The sequence below is a fragment of the Hypomesus transpacificus genome, chromosome 23 (assembly GCF_021917145.1).
Source record: "Hypomesus transpacificus isolate Combined female chromosome 23, fHypTra1, whole genome shotgun sequence".
Lineage (NCBI taxonomy): Eukaryota > Metazoa > Chordata > Actinopteri > Osmeriformes > Osmeridae > Hypomesus > Hypomesus transpacificus.
This window is the reverse complement of record NC_061082.1, coordinates 9,437,898-9,455,674: the sequence shown is the minus strand read 5'-3', so window position 1 is coordinate 9,455,674 and position 17,777 is coordinate 9,437,898. Positions and strand designations below refer to the sequence as shown.

The 17,777-nt window shown below is 40.9% G+C and overlaps 1 protein-coding gene and 1 long non-coding RNA gene across 2 annotated transcripts in view; one reads left to right on the top strand and one right to left on the bottom strand.

The window, feature by feature from the left end:
- The window catches only part of LOC124485087 (E3 ubiquitin-protein ligase RSP5-like), a 37,985-nt gene extending 20,330 nt beyond the window's left edge, over positions 1-17,655 (top strand). The window contains exons 2-14 of the mRNA XM_047046403.1: positions 13,102-13,227; positions 13,343-13,578; positions 13,802-13,852; positions 13,979-14,029; positions 14,526-14,579; positions 14,828-14,875; positions 15,078-15,133; positions 15,405-15,522; positions 15,894-16,147; positions 16,347-16,602; positions 16,728-16,879; positions 17,039-17,277; positions 17,429-17,655. Of these exons, the coding sequence (XP_046902359.1) occupies positions 13,134-13,227; positions 13,343-13,578; positions 13,802-13,852; positions 13,979-14,029; positions 14,526-14,579; positions 14,828-14,875; positions 15,078-15,133; positions 15,405-15,522; positions 15,894-16,147; positions 16,347-16,602; positions 16,728-16,879; positions 17,039-17,277; positions 17,429-17,649 (1,830 nt within the window). The 5' untranslated portion in view covers positions 13,102-13,133 and the 3' untranslated portion in view covers positions 17,650-17,655. The remainder of the gene's footprint in view (positions 1-13,101; positions 13,228-13,342; positions 13,579-13,801; positions 13,853-13,978; positions 14,030-14,525; positions 14,580-14,827; positions 14,876-15,077; positions 15,134-15,404; positions 15,523-15,893; positions 16,148-16,346; positions 16,603-16,727; positions 16,880-17,038; positions 17,278-17,428) is intronic.
- Positions 10,292-11,679, bottom strand: LOC124485089. Its single transcript, XR_006958036.1, has 2 exons — positions 11,502-11,679; positions 10,292-10,780 (listed from the first exon to the last, which is right to left on the bottom strand). It is a non-coding gene; the product is annotated as an uncharacterized LOC124485089 (long non-coding RNA).
- Positions 17,656-17,777: the final 122 nt, after the last annotated feature.

Sequence of the window (17,777 nt, the reverse complement as noted above, 5' to 3'; positions counted from 1 at the left end):
AGCCTAACATCATTGGTGCCGACATGAATGACAATATTCTCATACCTATCATCAGTGCGTGCGCCATGTGCCTTAGCTTGGGCCTTTGCCTAACAGTGCGTTCACACTGCAGCGACGCGAATCGCTTGCCATCGCTTGCCTTCCCACAGTTCACCACGCTCGGGGGCGTTTCAAACAGATAAATGTAGAATGTAGTTCTCTAAAGTCACTGTTGTAGTTGTCATAGCCAAGTGTGCAGACTTGGGTTTACGTAGTTGCAACATCGATCAAAATACACCTTGTATACAACATACAAAACTGTTTAATAAACATACACGTTGACATGTGTAAAAAACGTTTACTATGTTCCTCACTCTGCTAATCTGTCGATATGATAGGGAGTTCCAGCCGTGCTAGCTAGCTAGTTACCACAGAATGAAGTTACGTAATGTGACTAAACTGAATTTGAAAGTACAAGCACTTCGGCAAACCTTGCGCCATGCATTGTTTTGTTTTTTATTAACATCTCTGTACAAATACAGTTATGTATCGTTCAGGACTGAGTAAGCAGCCACACAAACGATTAGTTTCTCCTCCACCTTGAAACCTAGAAACCTAGAAATGTTTGCCATGGTTGCTACTTTACGAGAAACAAGAAAACACTCCCGATTGGCCATCGCGAGCGAAAATCGCTCCTCATTTGCATAAAGTTGAGAAAATCTCAACTCTGTCGCGTCACGTCGCTACCCACAAAGCACCACGCAAGCGATTCGCCTGGCTTTATAGAAAATGAATGGAAAACATGTTGTCGCTCGCATCGCGTCGCTGCAGTGTGAACGCACTGTTGGCCCTAGTGCTAGCTAGCACCCTAAGATTAGCTTCTATGTCAGTAGCTCTGGCCCCAGGTACACAGTAAACTGTAGCTGGTTGCTCCAATCTAATGTTACTAGTGATGGAGTCACCGATCACTAACGTCTGAGGAATCCCACTCCCACCATGCTGCAAAGGTGAAACCGGTGGGGCTAATCTTGAGTCCTCCCTCGCGCTAGGACTCCCTGCCAGTGATGTTGCGCCAGTCGCATCTAAAGTTACTAGCATACGTTCTTCCTCAAGCGACTGGTCTCTAACAGAGTCAACTGTTCGAGCAAAATGACACATGTAGGACAATGTGAGTGGGTGTGAGACATTATAGTTAACTTGCGTTAATAGTTTATGCCAGCCAAGATAATCCGTCAAGAACGTTGAGTTGGCTAATTCAACAGGAACAGTAGCGTTGGACTCCAAGGAAGAAAGCCGCGCCGAGTAAACCTATAAGTAAGACAGGAAATGTGTAGATTAAATTGGGAAGGACAAAATAAATGACGTAACATATACAGTGCCCTCCAAAAGTATTGGAACAGTGAGGCCAATTCCTTTATTTTTGCTGTAGACTGAAAACATTTGGGCTTGACATCAAACGATGAATGTGAAACCAGAGATCAACGTTTCAGCTTTTATTTCCAGGTATTTACATCAGGATCTGATGCACAAATTAGAAAATATCACCTTTTTGTTCGAACCCACCCATTTGTCACGTGAGCAAAAGTATTGGAACATGTGACTGACAGGTGTGTTTTGTTGCCCAGGTGTGTCCTATTACATACATTATTCAATCAATAAATACCACTGAATGTCTACACTCAGGTTCAGATTGGGTAAGATAGGTTTTGTCTATGCAGACTGTATTCAGAGGTGAAAACAACATGAAAACCAGAGCGCTGTCTTTGGGTGAAAAACAAGCAATTGTGAGTCTTAGAGAAGATGGAAAATCAATCAGAGCCATTGCAGAAACATTGGCCATAGCCAGTACAACCATTTGGAATGTCCTGAAGAAGAAGAAAACTACTGGTGCATAAAGTAACAGACGTCGAACAGGTAGACCAAGGAAAACATCAGCAGTTGATGACAGAAACATTGTGAGAGCTGTAAGGAAAGACCCTAAAACAACTGTTAGTGAGATCAGCAACAACCTCCAGATGGCAGGAGTGAAGGTATCACTATCTACTGTTCGCAGAAGACTTCATGAACAAAAGTACAAGGGCTACACCAGAAGATGCAAACCACTCATTAGCAAGAAGAATAGGAAGGCCAGGCTGGAATTTGCCAAAAAGTACAGAGATGAACCTCAAAAATTCTGGGACAAAGTTTTATGGACTGATGAGACAAAGATTAACTTTTACCAAAGTGATGGAAAGGCTAAAGTTTGGAGAAAGAAAGGAACTGCTCATGATCCCAAACACACAAGCTCATCTGTGAAACACGGTGGAGGTAATGTCATGGCTTGGGCTTGCATGGCTTCTTCTGGGACGGGCTCATTAATCTTCATTGAGGATGTAACACATGATGGCAGCAGCAAAATGAACTCGGAAGTCTACAGAAACATTTTGTCTGCCAATTTAAGGAAAGATGCAACCAAACTGATTGGCAGAGCCTTCATCATGCAGCAAGATAACGACCCAAAACACACTGCCAAAACAACAAAGGAGTTCATCAGGGGCAAGAAATGGAAGGTATTAGACTGGCCAAGTCAATCTCCAGACTTAAACCCTATAGAGCATGCATTTTACCTGCTTAAGAGGAGACTGAAGGGAGGAACCCCACAAAACAAACAACAACTGAAAGAGGCTGCAGTGAAAGCCTGGGAAAGCATCAAAAAGGAAGAATGCAAAAGTTTGGTGACGTCAATGGGTCACAGACTTGCTGCAGTTATTGAAAGCAAAGGATTTGCAACTAAATATTAAGTCTTATTCACTTAAATATGTTTTAAGTATATCTGTTCCAATACTTTTGATCACATGACAAATGGGTGGATTCAAACAAAATGTGATATTTTCTTAGTTGTGCATCAGATCCTGATGTAAATACCTGGAAATAAAAGCTGAAACGTTGATCTCTGGTCTCACGTTCATTATTTGATGTCAAGCCCAAATGTTTTCAGTCTACAGCAAAAATAAAGGAATTCGCCTCACTGTTCCAATACTTTTGGAGGGCACTGTATATATAGCGATTAACAAGCGATTAATCGCGATTATATAGCGATTAACAAGAAGCAAGAAAAAAAGCTTGGGAAAAGTTTGGAGCAGTAGCTCAGGTGCAGTGCGGTCTTGGTTGTTATTCATCCAGCGTTTAATACCCGTTTGACCATAAAACCCATACGCCAGCAAAACGCTACTCTGTCGTTATTCACATGTTAGTCACACGCTCAACATGCTCATCTAATGAATTGACTAATACGGATAATCGTTAGTCGCGTGCCAGTGAAACATCATCACACGCTAATAGTTTTCAGGGGTGTCTTACTTGGTCTTACCCTGTTACACGCTCCTCATGCATCAGTCCCACGCTAGTCATACAGTAGTCACACGTTAATCACACGCCAGATGTGTCCACCTTGCCCTAGAACGCTCGAAACAGGGCCTTAAGACTGGGGGGGCGTGTCGCCTGAAAGAGCTCCATCCCCTCGAATGTATTGAATTAGCAACACCAGCTAAATCAATTGCAGATATCAGAACAGACCCACCTAGGGCCTGTAGTACGAATCAAGATCAACATGCTTTGGATTACTTTCAGTTACCCGGCTTCACAAACCCTAACAACCGCTATCACGATAAGCGGTATCACAACGGTGGTAATCAACTGTCTAACTCAACACAGATCTTTCCAATATAGAGACGTGCGCGTTCACATAAAAGGGGCGGTGTTAGCACCGTATGTCCAATCGCAAACATGGACAAAACAAGAGCCGCATATTTCATGCAGGAGGAGCAGACAATAATCTTACAATCTTTGTCTACTCCTCCTGCTTGAAGTATTGTAATACAATATGAGGCTAAAAGCAACAAAGTTGCTGCTGCCAAGTTGGCAGAAAATAGCAGACACTGTTAATGCGTAAGCTTCATGACTTATTGATATCACTGCCCCAGGCACAAGGTGTATTTTAGTTGCAACCCTGGCAGTGGCAAACGATCGTGGGAGCAAATAAAAACTCATTCAAAACGGTAAGCAGCTGTAGGCAATACTTGCACATATTTTAAGGCCAACAAGTACAAGGCTGAATTGCCTGAGTCAGTCCCTTTTGTAGGATATTGGTATACAAAGGGCCTATAGAACAATGAAATTGCTTGCAGCCAACAGGAAGAACAATTAGGCAAAGAAAACTGTAGGGGGCCCTCCTCCACAGCACTTCACTCCTGCTGAGGAGCTGGCCCTCTCCAGCTATCAGGGTCGCCCCATGATGGACGGAGTGGAAGGGTGTATTTCTTCAGACCCTGGTGGTAGCAGCTTGGATACCCAGACATGTGTATGTTTCAAGTAATCTATGTGACCATGTTCATTCAACAATTATTTATGAATATTGTAGGAGTGAAATGTATTAGGCTACTGTTCTCAGCAGACAGTAAATACAGTGGTGTCCCTGCAACCACCCACTGTCATCCCATTGTGCCATACAGAGGTAACAGTGAAACTATTAGTCAATGTTCGGGCCCTGTATAAAAGAACCCTGGAGCTTGAGCTACAGTCTTTTCACCATTTATTTCTTTCAATTTCCTATTTGTTTTTGAAAAATGCTATAAAAGTAAATGAAACATCCAAATTCATTGAAAGTAGTGAAATGATAATGTATTTAACTTGTGGAGAGTATTGTACAGTACCATACACGTTGTTCTTTTTGGTTTGAAATGTTTTGGTTGAAGGAAACCCACGTTTCTGATATGGAAATAATTTGAAAATGGGTCAAAGCAACCCAGGGACAACAGAAGGGGTTAAGGCGAGACACCCCAGTGAATTGGGATAACATATCAACATGACACAACATAAAAGTACCCATAGCAAAATAACGCAACGCTATGCATACAGTCTGTGGGACTGTGAGCACACGGCTTCGATGTGTCGCATTGGCAACATACGACTCAAGCTGGCAAAGATACGTAATTCCCTCAGCTGAGAATCTATATCTTTCATAAAGATACTCATCAGGGAATGCCAAAGGGTTTTGTCCGTCTCTAAATGTTCTGGCTCTTCTGAGTGCACCTCTCACTATCCGCGCACCAAGCTCCACAGGATCTTCTAAGAACGGTGATGCCATTATCATCAAGAATGAATGGGTCACTGGGCAATGCTTTACCGGTTGATCTTTGATCTCCAACTAAACCTGATCCTGACCATGTTAGGCGTTCAGCATGTGTTACCATGGCGATCTACCCCGGTAACAAGTGATCCACCGTCGTGATACAGAAAACGCTGGGTTGAACCTGAAGTTACCTCGTTAACGCCAAATCTTGATTCATAGTACAGGCCCCTGCCTTTGTCTCCTTGTTCCTTACTGCCAAGGATCAAAGTGTCTCGTGACAGAATTACCCACCAAATATGGAGACGGATTTCCCCAAGGTGGCCCAGGCTGTGGACAGCCACGAGCAATGCCTGGCCCACCATCATCAGATCCTGGGCGAGTTAACCGCTGCCCTGCGGAACATCGAACGGACCTTGGCCGAGATACCTTCTGGGTTAACTACAGACCAGTACACGGCTCTTTCCACACCACCGGTACCGGCTCCTCACACAAACTCACCTGTAGCTATGCCTGATCGCTATGATGGGAACCCATCCCAATGTAAAGGCTTTTTGATGCAAGTCACGCTGTATCTGGCTGCGCAACCTGGTTCCTACCCCACCGATCAGTCCAAGGTGGCCCTTATTGTATCCCTGTTACGTGGACGAGCTCTACTATGGGCTACGGCGGTGTGGGAAGGAGCTGAGGCAGCTACGGGGACCTATGCATAATTTCTGAGTCATTTCAGGGCGGTGTTTGATCATCCCTCGGACGGAAAGGATGGAGGAGAGCGTCTGCTGCAGCTCACTCAGGAGGATCAACCGGCAGCTGATTACTCACTGGCCTTTCACACCCTCGCAGCGGCATCAGGATGGAATGATCGTGCTTTGCGCACAGCTTACCGACGGGGGTTACGACATCAAAACCGAACTAGCCTGCCGCGATGATGTCATGGATCTCAACACGTTGATTTCCACGGCCATTAAACTGGATGATGCGGGAAAGACGGAAAAGGCCTCTCTCATAGTTGTTGTATTGGCCGTATTTACATTATCGGTTGCTACAAGGTGAGCAAGGAGTAGGACAGTAGGACAAGAGAGAACTGAGGAGAAGGTCTCAGGAGATGAAGAATCCACAGAACAATGAATTACAATTCCCATTATACACAAGACCGACCAATCAGACCAAATCTTGAATGGGGTGTGAGAGCCATCAAGTTGAGACCGTCCAGAAACTCCAGACTTTAGCATATGAGAGGTGGGGGCAGGTTGACACCGAGCCTTACAGCGTTGAGGTCCAAGGAAGAAAGCCGCGCAGAGTAAACCATAAATAAATCAGTAAGTGTGTACATTAAATCGGGAAGTACAAAATAAATGAATAAATGAAGTAAAATAAAATATATAGAGATTAACAAGGAAAAAAGTTTGGAGTGTTGTACAATTTTCTATGATTGAATGTCTGAAGTCAGAAGAATTTGTCTTTACCTGTTTTATTCTTGAAATCAAGGAGGAGCAATTCCAAAATATTATCATAAATGATGTCTGTAGTAGAAGGGTTCACTAAAGGTGTCATGATCTGAACACTCTTTTATACAGTAATTCCAGACAGTTACATCATTAGTTCAATAGTTTATGTATATCAAAAGAGGAACTCTTCAATAACAGAAAGTTAAAAGGGAAATAGGTTGCAGAACTAGATAGAGATGCTCAATAAAAAAACAGAGATTTAGACAACAGAAGCAGAACTTGTCAGCAAAACAATATTTTATTTTATATTTTTTTTCCGAACTGACATGTATTGTGCATCTCTCAAAACCAGCAAACTCATAGCCAAAATACAAACACATTATTTATCAACTTCAGACGGCTGAAACTCCTCTCTGCCTTAGCACTGCTTATCGGAATTGTCAAGTACCTAAATGTGATAAAGAATGGCAAGGTTGGGGAAAGCACGGTCCATGTCGTTGTAAATGAGAAATGGTAGGCTGTGCGTGTTAAGTTCATGTTTTTCCATGCTCAGCTCACGGTACATAGTACGAAGTGTAACAAATTCATCAACCACATCATCGGCTTTAGAAAAATATTCCGAATACAACTCCGCAAGCACTCTACCTTTCCGAGCAGCATCAAGATGACAAAAATGTTTTGGGTTCATCACAGCACATTTCTCAGCCATTCTCCTGAAATCAGCAAAGCAATTCTCAAACTGCGAAGGTTTACTCAACGTCTATCCTACTGTACGTCTACTACGTCATGTAAACATATTGAAAATGTATATATTTAGTAAAATTTTCTTTTAGTTAATCCCCATGCTTCATGGAGTAACAGGAATGAATGAGCCATTAAAACCACCTGATTATCACGATAATCCTTCCTCATACAACCCAGGAACACTGCGCCGCAATAATTATCTCACCCACAAAGAAGGAATCTGACATATTTGCGAAGAGATTGCACACAACTATATGGAAAAACTATATTTAGTAAAATTGTCTACCATGGAGACAATCAACGTTTTGTTGGCAAAGAGAAATTATGAAAAAAATTATAATAATCACGATCACGATTTCGGCTTCCCACGATCAAGTTCACATGATAGAGCAATATTTAAAATGCGTCATTCCGTTAATAGAACGCTCCGTATCAAAGTTATTTTTGCAAAGCCAATCTAGCGCTCCGTAAACCAATAGGTGCGTTCGACATCACCTGCATGAAGCGACCAGCGAGAGTTGGCGCTTGCAGTCGGGGAGGAGTTATAAATCGGAAAATGTGTCATTTTATGTATTGGGCTATGATAAACCTTTTCTCCAATCTGCAGGAGTCGAATACATCTAATGTCTGATCACGAGATGTTCCCTGCTCCACGCAGCTTAGTTTCTAGAATGTAGACGGTTACAGAGGACAGAGGCCCCGTCCACACTAGCCCGAGTACATTTTGAAACGCATACATATGTGTTAAACTATCATTATGGATGACGCTCTTATATTACGGTAATAGCATTGGCTGTTGTGTTTGAGATCTGCGTGCATGACGCGTATGACGTATGTTGTTGAGTTCTCTTGAATGATGCACAGAGACGGTTGGACATAGCCGGTGCACAGAATAACGAATAAATACTTACAAAACTGACGCACCGCTCATACTTCTACGCTAAATTATGCCAGTGCAACTCTGATAACTTAACAGGTTATGGGCCCAGAGTTGAAGATAAGCGAGCGTGAATAAGTTTAACGCGACGTATAACGCGATATACTAACCTAGCTAGCAGAAGTATGGCAAGCCGTTTTATCATTTAACCAATGAATTCTTGATATCCAAAATTCGAATTTTTGATATCAAGAATTGAATTTTGGATATCAAGAATTCCAATTTTGGATATCAAGAATTGCATTTTGGATATCAAGAATTCGCATTTTGGATATCAACAATTGCATTTTGGATATCAAGAATTCGAATTTTGGATATCAACAATTGCATTTTGGATATCAACAATTCGAATTTTGGATATCAAGAATTGCATTTTGGATATCAACAATTCGAATTCTTGATATCCAGAATTGAATTCTGGATATCAACAATGTATGCTAATGACTTTCATGTGGGCGGGAGTAGGCAGTCTACGTAAATTCTGTTTGCAAAGGTGTAACATTTTCTACGCTAAGAGCGTTGCCCACTGCGGCCATTGTAGACTTTGCCATCCGTTGGCGTTCGGTTTAGTTCAACATTGATTTTGAAATGGATGAAGTTGGATGTTTAGAGACCCCAAAAAACGTAATCATTGTCCTTTTTTTTATTTTTATGAATGTATTGTATGTGTAACATAGTTTTCTGGGTTCAGATTAAATTCAACTAAATTGGCAGAACTACACCAACATACGCACGAAAATGTATGAGACTATACCACCCAATACTTTGAAGCACTACTGGCATACATTAAGCTTTCAATTATTTGTAATAAAACTACTAAACTTTCCTCTTGGCCTATGTTTTTCATGTGGGAGGGAAAAGGCTGGCATTGTGTTTTATTATCTCGCAAATATGTTGAAATGATGCAGTTCATAACAAAAGATGCAGTCATTAATTTCTAGGACTGGCATTTCCAATGGGTGTTATTAAGTGCTTTGAGCGGCTAGTCAAATCATTCATCTGCTCCTCGCTGCCCCGCTGCCCCCCACCCTGGACCCTATGCAGTTTGCATACCGGTCCAACAGGTGTACAGACGATGCCATCGCTCTGACTATGCAGACCGCTCTCTCCCACCTGGACAAAGGGAATACGTATGTGAGGATGCTGTTCCTTGACTACAGCTCAGAATTCAACACCATCATCCCCTCCAGACTGGTCTCCAAGCTTGTGGACCTGGGACTAAGCACCTCCCTCTGCAAGTGGATCTTCCACTTCCTGACGGGGAGGCCACAGGTGGTGAGAATCGGTGACCACACCTCATCCATACTGATCACCAACACAGGCACCCCCCAGGGCTGCGTGCTCAGCCCTCTCTTGTTATTCACTAATCAATAGAACTTTCACAAATCAATGGATACTTAGTGTGTTCTCATGTGAGTTTGTTATTGATAAGAGTAGATTGTGTGTAGTCAGGTTGAATAGATGTTCAGGGTCACGAAAAAGTACTGGGTGTACGTCCCTTGTGATGACGGGGAGAGCTCCACCTATGATCTCTCTCTGCCCTGAGTGGTCATGGGCTGGGAGCTGGAAATCTTTCTCTGTGACCGTTGTAACACCATTAATACCTGACTATCAATATCCATGTTGACTTTATTTGACCCTATAAAACACGTTCCCCCGACCTTTGAAGCTGGGAAACATGATTGAGACCTAAGCTTGGTGTTGTGCCGTCATTTATTGTCAGAGGTCTGTTTTCTCTCCCAATCTGCAGATCAATAATACATGTAGTCACTTATAAAAATACAGAACTGAACTTAAGTCTCCGTTAATGAAGACAAACAAGACACTTTCTTCATCAAAGGTGAGTTCTCTGCTGGGGATCACGCTGGACAGCTTGGAGAGGGAGGCTGAGAGTAGCTGATGGCCATCATGGACAACCCATCTCATCCCCACAGTGATGATACAATGGAGAACCCGCAGCAACAGAATAGACAGCCACAATAATTACAGGCCACAGTACAATTCATTAGCTAGTAAGATAAATGCAGATATGATACATTTTATGAATACAATGAAATAAACACAATGGAGATGGTGTATTGCAAACAAACTTTATTAAAAGAAAGCGATTATAATTCTTACAATATAAATGTGACTTTGGATTCATTCAATAGCTTCACATAAAACATTACATTGATACCTGCCCCCTCTAATAACTACTTATCCCTGGCACATGAGATGTAAAGGTAAAAGCTTGTAAACAATCTGGGCACATTCCTCTGATCTAAGGTTGCTGACATATCAAATATCAATCAAATAGTAGTCGGAGTATGAGGTGTTGTCTTCTGCTTCTGCTGGTGAGATCAGATTGGATTACCATTACAGTCACATTTATATTTTTGCACGTTCAGAAGACCAGCAGCTCAATAAACATAGGTGAACTGTATCCTTTCTTCCGACTGAATCCAGATGAGCTGTTCAACCAGGTAGACAAGGTCCACCATGTGGGCTGTGGACAGCGGCTTTGGACAAGGTCAGCCTGGTGTTGTCAGGCCAGGTAGTCATGATCCAAGGACTCTGGGCCACCTACAATTCAATAGGAAACCAGAGAAATAAGAGGGACATTTTTTTTGATCAGGGGTATTCAACTTCCATGCAATCTTGATTCTGCAGTCTTTCCGTTTTACCTCATCCCCGTCACTCACCCACCCAGCAGTGTCACAGATAAAATGGATGCCCTGATTGGAGCCTTCAAATGAATACAAAAACTAGCTTGTCCAGAGTTACATATTAAGGGACTTAGATTTAAAACAATTCCATCATCAGAATTGTGACTGACCTTATCCACATCCCACATATCAATACGACATGTCTGGGGAAATTAGGACGTTGTGTCACCATACACCGTAGGCTACCAGAGAATGTCTCCTTAGACAGGCTCTGGCATTACTTTTCGCAAGCTACTAGTCTGTATACTCCAGCAGTCTCCAAACCTGTTTCTGAAGGGCTACTTGCCTGTAGGTTTTTGATACAACAACACTCATTTGACCTGATACGAGTTACCTGATCAACCAGATAATAATTAGAATCAGGCGTGCTAGTGTTGGACCCTAAACCTACTGGCAGGTAGCATTTCAGAAACAGGATTGGAGACTCGTATAGTCTATTATATTCATATCTTTTCACGTTTCATGATGAGCTAGCCTAGCTAGCTAGAGTACAGTAGCATTAACGTGTGCTTGCTAGCTCGACTGTAGTGCTAGTTATCGAACAAAACAAAGTATAAAAGCCAAAACTAGTACAGTACCTCTTTTGTTTGGTGGTCCACGTAGGTTTCTTATGAGATTGTGAGACTTTTTCATTACAAACACTTACATAGACATCTTCCAACCCGTCTGCTACGGTACGAGCAGACTAAACCCAACAGAATACCTACTCTTGCGTAGTGTACGCAACGTTTTTTTAAACTCCCCCCACTCCCCTACCCATTGGTTTACAGCTTTAATGACGCAAATGTATGCTAACTTGATATCCAGAATTGCATTTTGGATATCAAGAATTCGAGTTGTTGATATCCAGAATTGCATTTTGGATATCAAGAATTCCAATTTTGGATATCAAGAATTGCATTTTGGATATCAAGATTTCGAATTTTGGATATCAAGAATTGCATTTTGGATATCAAGATTTCGAATTTTGGATATCAAAAATACAATTCTGGATATCCAGAATTCGAATTGTTGATATCCAAAATAATTTTGGATATCAATAATTCATTCTTGATATCCAAAATTCGAATTGTTGATATCCAAAATGCAATTCTTGATATCCAAAATGCGAATTCTTGATATCCAGAATTCAATTCTTGATATCCAAAATTCGAATTGTTGATATCCAACATGCAATTCTTGATATCCAAAATTGGAATTCTTGATATCCAAAATGCAATTCTTGATATCCAAAATTCGAATTCTTGATATCAACAATTCAATTCTGGATATCAACAATTCGAATTCTTGATATCCAAAATGCAATTCTGGATATCAAGTTAGCATACATTTGCATCAAATTTGCGTACTTAAAACTAAACCAATGGAGTTGAAGAGTGAACACATGCGCAAACGCCGACAGTGAAAATCTTTGATTTCTTTCCATGTTGCAAGAGATGGGATAGCTAGTCTACTGCAAGGGCGATTTGTACAGGATTTTTTTGTAATAAGCAGGTTTATTAACATGGAAGAGGTTGTGGAGAACAGCGAGATCGGATTGAACGCAAGATCTGAGATAACTAGCCCTACTAGCAATAGTACGAGTAATAGTACTGCAAGTGCCCGGGTCATTCAACGTGTTCATCGTGCCATTAACCTAGCAAGGAGGGAGCTGGAGAATGAAGACAACAACAACTTGTTGTCTTCAGTCAGGGAGTCTTTTCGCTACAACAACCACGGTTAAACTAGTTATAGCAACAGGCCTTTCTCAAAATACTGATATTAAAACTTTTCTATAGCAATGTGATGAGAAAAGGCCATAGATCCTGTAGGGATTGGCGATTTTACCGCGGGTGCATTTGCACCCCCTACTGTTGGGATGAAAACATTAGAATTTTCAAATGAATGCAAAAAAACGATAACATGATTATTTTTGATCGTGTTTTTGTAAGCAATTTTTTTTTACTACCCTTTGCTCCCCCATTTTTGCAAACTTAGAATCGCCTAACTAAGAGAATAGTGCTTAACTTAATATGTAGCAGCCCTTCGTGACCAGAGTGACCAGTGTCATAGTTAAACCTTTTGGGTTCATAACATAAATTATTGTCTGTTATTGTATTTCCATTTTTGTATTATGTTAACTTGACATGAAAGTTATATAATGTAACTAATGCCTATCTACAATTTTATGAATAACAGACACTGTGAGAAGAGGAAGGCGGCCGAGGTCAATGACAGTACTGAATCTTTTTCTTGTGGACCGAATGGACTGCAGTAGAGTTCCCACAGATGGCCAAAAATCTCGCTTAACCCAAGCTGGTCTTGGTAAGTGCTGTGATAAATTACTGATAATTTTGTTTTTATTGATTTCCATTTAGATGTCAAATCCCACAGAAAGTCTAACTACAACAACCTGTTTCGAAATTACTTTTTGTTAAAGGTTTTGCGAGGAACAAGTTGGTCAACCTAACCTGGGACTTGCGTGAATTTTATGCATTTGTGTGTGGGAGCTTTCCATCTGTGAACCTGAACTTAATAGGTTTCACTGTGGCCAAGGCAAATAAACAACGAAGGTTGATGACACTTCATGCCAACTCTTTGAAGGATCTGAAGCGTCAGTTACGAAAAAGCCATCTTTATATAATTCCACGTGGAAACCTCTTATCTGGAAGTCAGGTGTGTTCAAAGTATGTGTTTTGCATCTGAAATAATATTTTATGAAAGTTACACTCTGTCTCCTAGCACTCCACATTTGTATGATGCTATGAATGTGAAGTGTTTCTTTTTTGCGTGACACTTGAAATTGGTGATGGAGTACACATTGGAATGAGGTATAACAAAGTTCCTATTACATTGGACGAGACTGAAGGTACATAAGTGTGGAATGTATTTTCAATAGATGTCTGCAGCAGTGGTCAACCCCTCCACCACACCTGCTCAGTCCAGCCAAGTAAGTTGCGTTCACTTACTCCAGTTTAGTTTTAAGGCTGACATGAACATCAAATTCAGATTCTCAAAGTTCCTATTACATTGGACTAGACTGAAGGTACATACGTGTGGAATGTATTTTCAACAGATGTCTGCAGCAGTGGTCAACCCCTCCACCACACCTGCTCAGTCCAGCCAAGTAAGTTATGTTATTTTAAAGGACAGTTAATCCCAAAATAAAGGCAGTTTGTTTGATCTACTAAACATGAAATTATGAACAATCGATAGAATGGTGTAAATTGGGGGCCAGAAAGATCCACAACAATTACAAAGGGTTGACTGTGTTCAGAAAGACCCCGAATCATTTAACCAGACAAAGCAAAAAGTGGTCAGATGAGTGAGACCATGCGTTACAAGCGACTTCACAATTAATGGACAAGTTGAAATATAACTTAATACACATAATATTTCCTTACATGACATATCATGTGGTCAGCCTGTTTGTATTCTAGAAAGGTCATACCTGACAGTATCGTAACTCATTGAACCCTGTTCCCTGAAACAAGTAAGGCCCTTATGTGGACTGGGGTGAGCTCCACATCATGACCTCTTGGCTTAGAAGGAGAAAAACCTCTTTCTCACAGAAATTCTGCATATCAATAATATGAAGTAATTATGTAATTATTTTACAACAGATGTCAGCAGCAGCATTAATGGAAAATTCATTAGAGAGAGACATGTCATTTCAGGTAAACTCAAATTAATGTTGTGTCATCATTGGCCACGTTTCCTAGATTCGTTAAGAAGCTCTTAACGCTAAGAGCTTCTTAGGAGCGCTGTAAGAGCGTTCTAGAGCGCTCTTAGAACACTCCTAAGAAGCTTGTAGTGTTAAGAGCTTCTTAAGGAATCTGGGAAATGCGGCCATTAACTTTTATTGTCTTACTTAGTTAATTTAATGAAATGAAAATGGAAGAAATTGTTTATATTCTTCTTATAGCTGGAGACGTTGGACCCACTAGAGTGGCAGAATGCAGGAACGCCTGATGTGAGATATTTACGTGGCGTATGTTATAATGAACAACAGAAAGCAGGCATTGTTTTAAGTTTAAGAACATCTTTATAATTGTAATCGATTGGAGGGTTATATATGATAAATTCTGTAAACTTAAAGTACCTTGGCTTGTTTGCATTTTCATAGATTTTCGTATATTTATGTACAGTTTGTATCAACAAAACCTTTTTTGTAGGTGTTTTACAAAATTCCAACAAGCTCAGCAGTGGATGCCTCTCAAATTGTAGACAGGTACTTGCTGTTGTTGATAAAGATATTACATTATGTATTTGTTAATGTATTTATTTGTGCCTGAATTTAAATCACCTCCTTATTTTGTGAGCTCCTCGGCACTCCTTACTAGTCAGCATAAAACACATGGCATTGGGTCTCATGTTATACTACCCTATAATACTTTGCTTGTATTACACTTGTGTAATTGTGGGTTAGAATGCCCCAGGTTTATTATAATTGTGTATTAGGGTGAGTGAGGGTTCATTTGAGTTATTTTACACATTTGTAGAAATGACTTCATGCTGGCTGAAAATGATGAAGATAATGACAGCAGTGATCATGACAGCAGTGGTCATGACACAAATGACGAAAATAATTTCACCACAGTAAGTCTGCTTCATGCTATGGTAGGTCGGTCGGCCTTTTAATGAATAATAATCCTAAACCCCTCGGTGTAGCGGTCTAAGTCACTTGCTAAAACTGTTGTAGCACACGGTGCCCAAGCCTTTTTTTAAATCAGTCACAGAGAAACTTTGATCAATCCTGGAGAAATTGTCAGGGTGTTGGACGTGGTTACCATGCACCTCCTAGCATGAAGCTGCGGGAGTTATATACTCTAACAAAAGGTTCTGTAGTTGGTCTGCAAAGTTACACCCAAACTAGCTGTGATATTGGCAAGGAAAAAATATTTAGGAATCAAATATTTTTAGTAGTTTCAAAAGGTCAGCCATCAGCTCTGTTTTTAATTAATCATTTTATTTTCATATATTTCCTCAAGGATGAAGATCTTAATCTTGCCACGGTCCTCAAATGTTTCCAGAAACAACACTTCTGCCAAGATGAAGAGGACAGCCAAAGCAGCTCTTCCGACTCTGGCAATGACCTCCATGTTATTGTCCATAGGAGGAAAGTCCTATACAGTGCTTTTAAAGCAATGTCATCACCATCATTCTGCTGGAAGAAATCTCCAAAGGTGGAATTTGTTGGGGAGGAAGGAGCAGATTACGGGGGGCCACAGAGAGAGTTTTTCCGGTGGGTGATAAGTAATGCAATGATATTAAGAATTATATTATATTTTTATCCCATATTTTTCTCCTCCCAACTTGGTCATGTCAATCTCACTACTGACCTTGACTTGGCAACTCTGAAATTAAATAGTCTGAAGGCCAGAGAATCTTTATTTTGTAACTCATTATTGATGCTTTGTGAAATTGTATTTTCTCTGTCAAAGACTCTTGATGCAGGATGTGCAACAGTCCAGTGTGTTTGAGGGTCCATCTAAGGAGCTACTGTTCACCTACCATCAGGGCCAGGAACAAAAGTACCTAAAGGTTGGAAAATGCGTTGGCTGGTCGATCGTCCATGGGGGACCGGGATTACGAGCCCTCAACAAAACACTGTTCGCTTGCATGTGTGGCCACAACCCATCCTTTAGAGATTTCCGTTGGCAAAATCTTGATGAAGATGTACAGAGTAAAATCAAGAAGGTATGAGCAAGCAGTATAACATTTGATTGACACTGAACTAACACATTAGTGTAAAACTGAGAGGTTGATCTGCGTCTACTAGTTGAGAATTGCATTAAAAACTCGAGTATATTTGTCATTGTCAGATTCTCAACTGCAAAGATGAAAATGAGTTTGCTGCCTTGCTCCAGGCCGAAGTTCTAGGCAACTGGTTAGCTGAGTGTGGCATATACATGTCAAAGAGAGAGGAGATCCCAAACACAATTGCATACATATGCAAACATTATGTGTTCATGAGGTAGTGACACATCATAATGACACATAAATATTTTTTAGTTGATAACTTTTAAGCTGACTTTACAAACATGTATGCAATCATCTCCGGAGGTTTAGAAATAATACTGTACTGTAACTATGTCTGATATTGCCCATGTTAAGTAATTACATCCATTTACAGAGTTGCAAACATCATCAAACAATTCACCGATGGATTGAACTCATGGGGGAATTTGTGGGATGTGGTGAAAGCCAACTATGCTGCCTTCCTGCCAGTCTTCACCGACATGTCCGTCCCTCTTACTCGCCAATCCCTCAAGTCACTCTTCAGTGTCAACTACAGTACCAGGGGCACCAACCGACGAGAGCAGGAAGAGGACACCATCTTCAGCTGGGAGGTGTTTCTCAAGATGGTAGAAGGTAAGATGCTGTTGTCTAGAAACACATTGACAATGTCAATAGAGTTTTGGATTACCCTAAATGAAATGCTAAATATAGCCAAGTAAATGTATACAAATGTTAACAACCGGTTCAGATGGTTAGGGTTAGCTTTCTGATCCTTTCTCAACAGACAGTCAAGCAGATGTCACTTTTGAGGACATCCTCATATTCATCACCTCAGCAGACATGATTCCTCCACTTGGATTCCAGGAACAAGGCAGGTCCCAAATGCCATATGCATTCACTTGCGCACTGACCTTTTACCTTCCCAGAGGCCTGGATAGCGAATATACAATGAAGGAAATGGTCACTTCAGCCATAAAAAACAGCTTAGGTTTTGGAAAACCTTAAGTTACTGACAAATGAAATGTACCTATGCTTTGATAATCTTCAGTTACTTTTCTTATCCCATCACTTTGATAATTGCACTTTTGTCTCTCCTGTTCATAAAACTCTGTTCTAAAACTGGTACTTTAGGA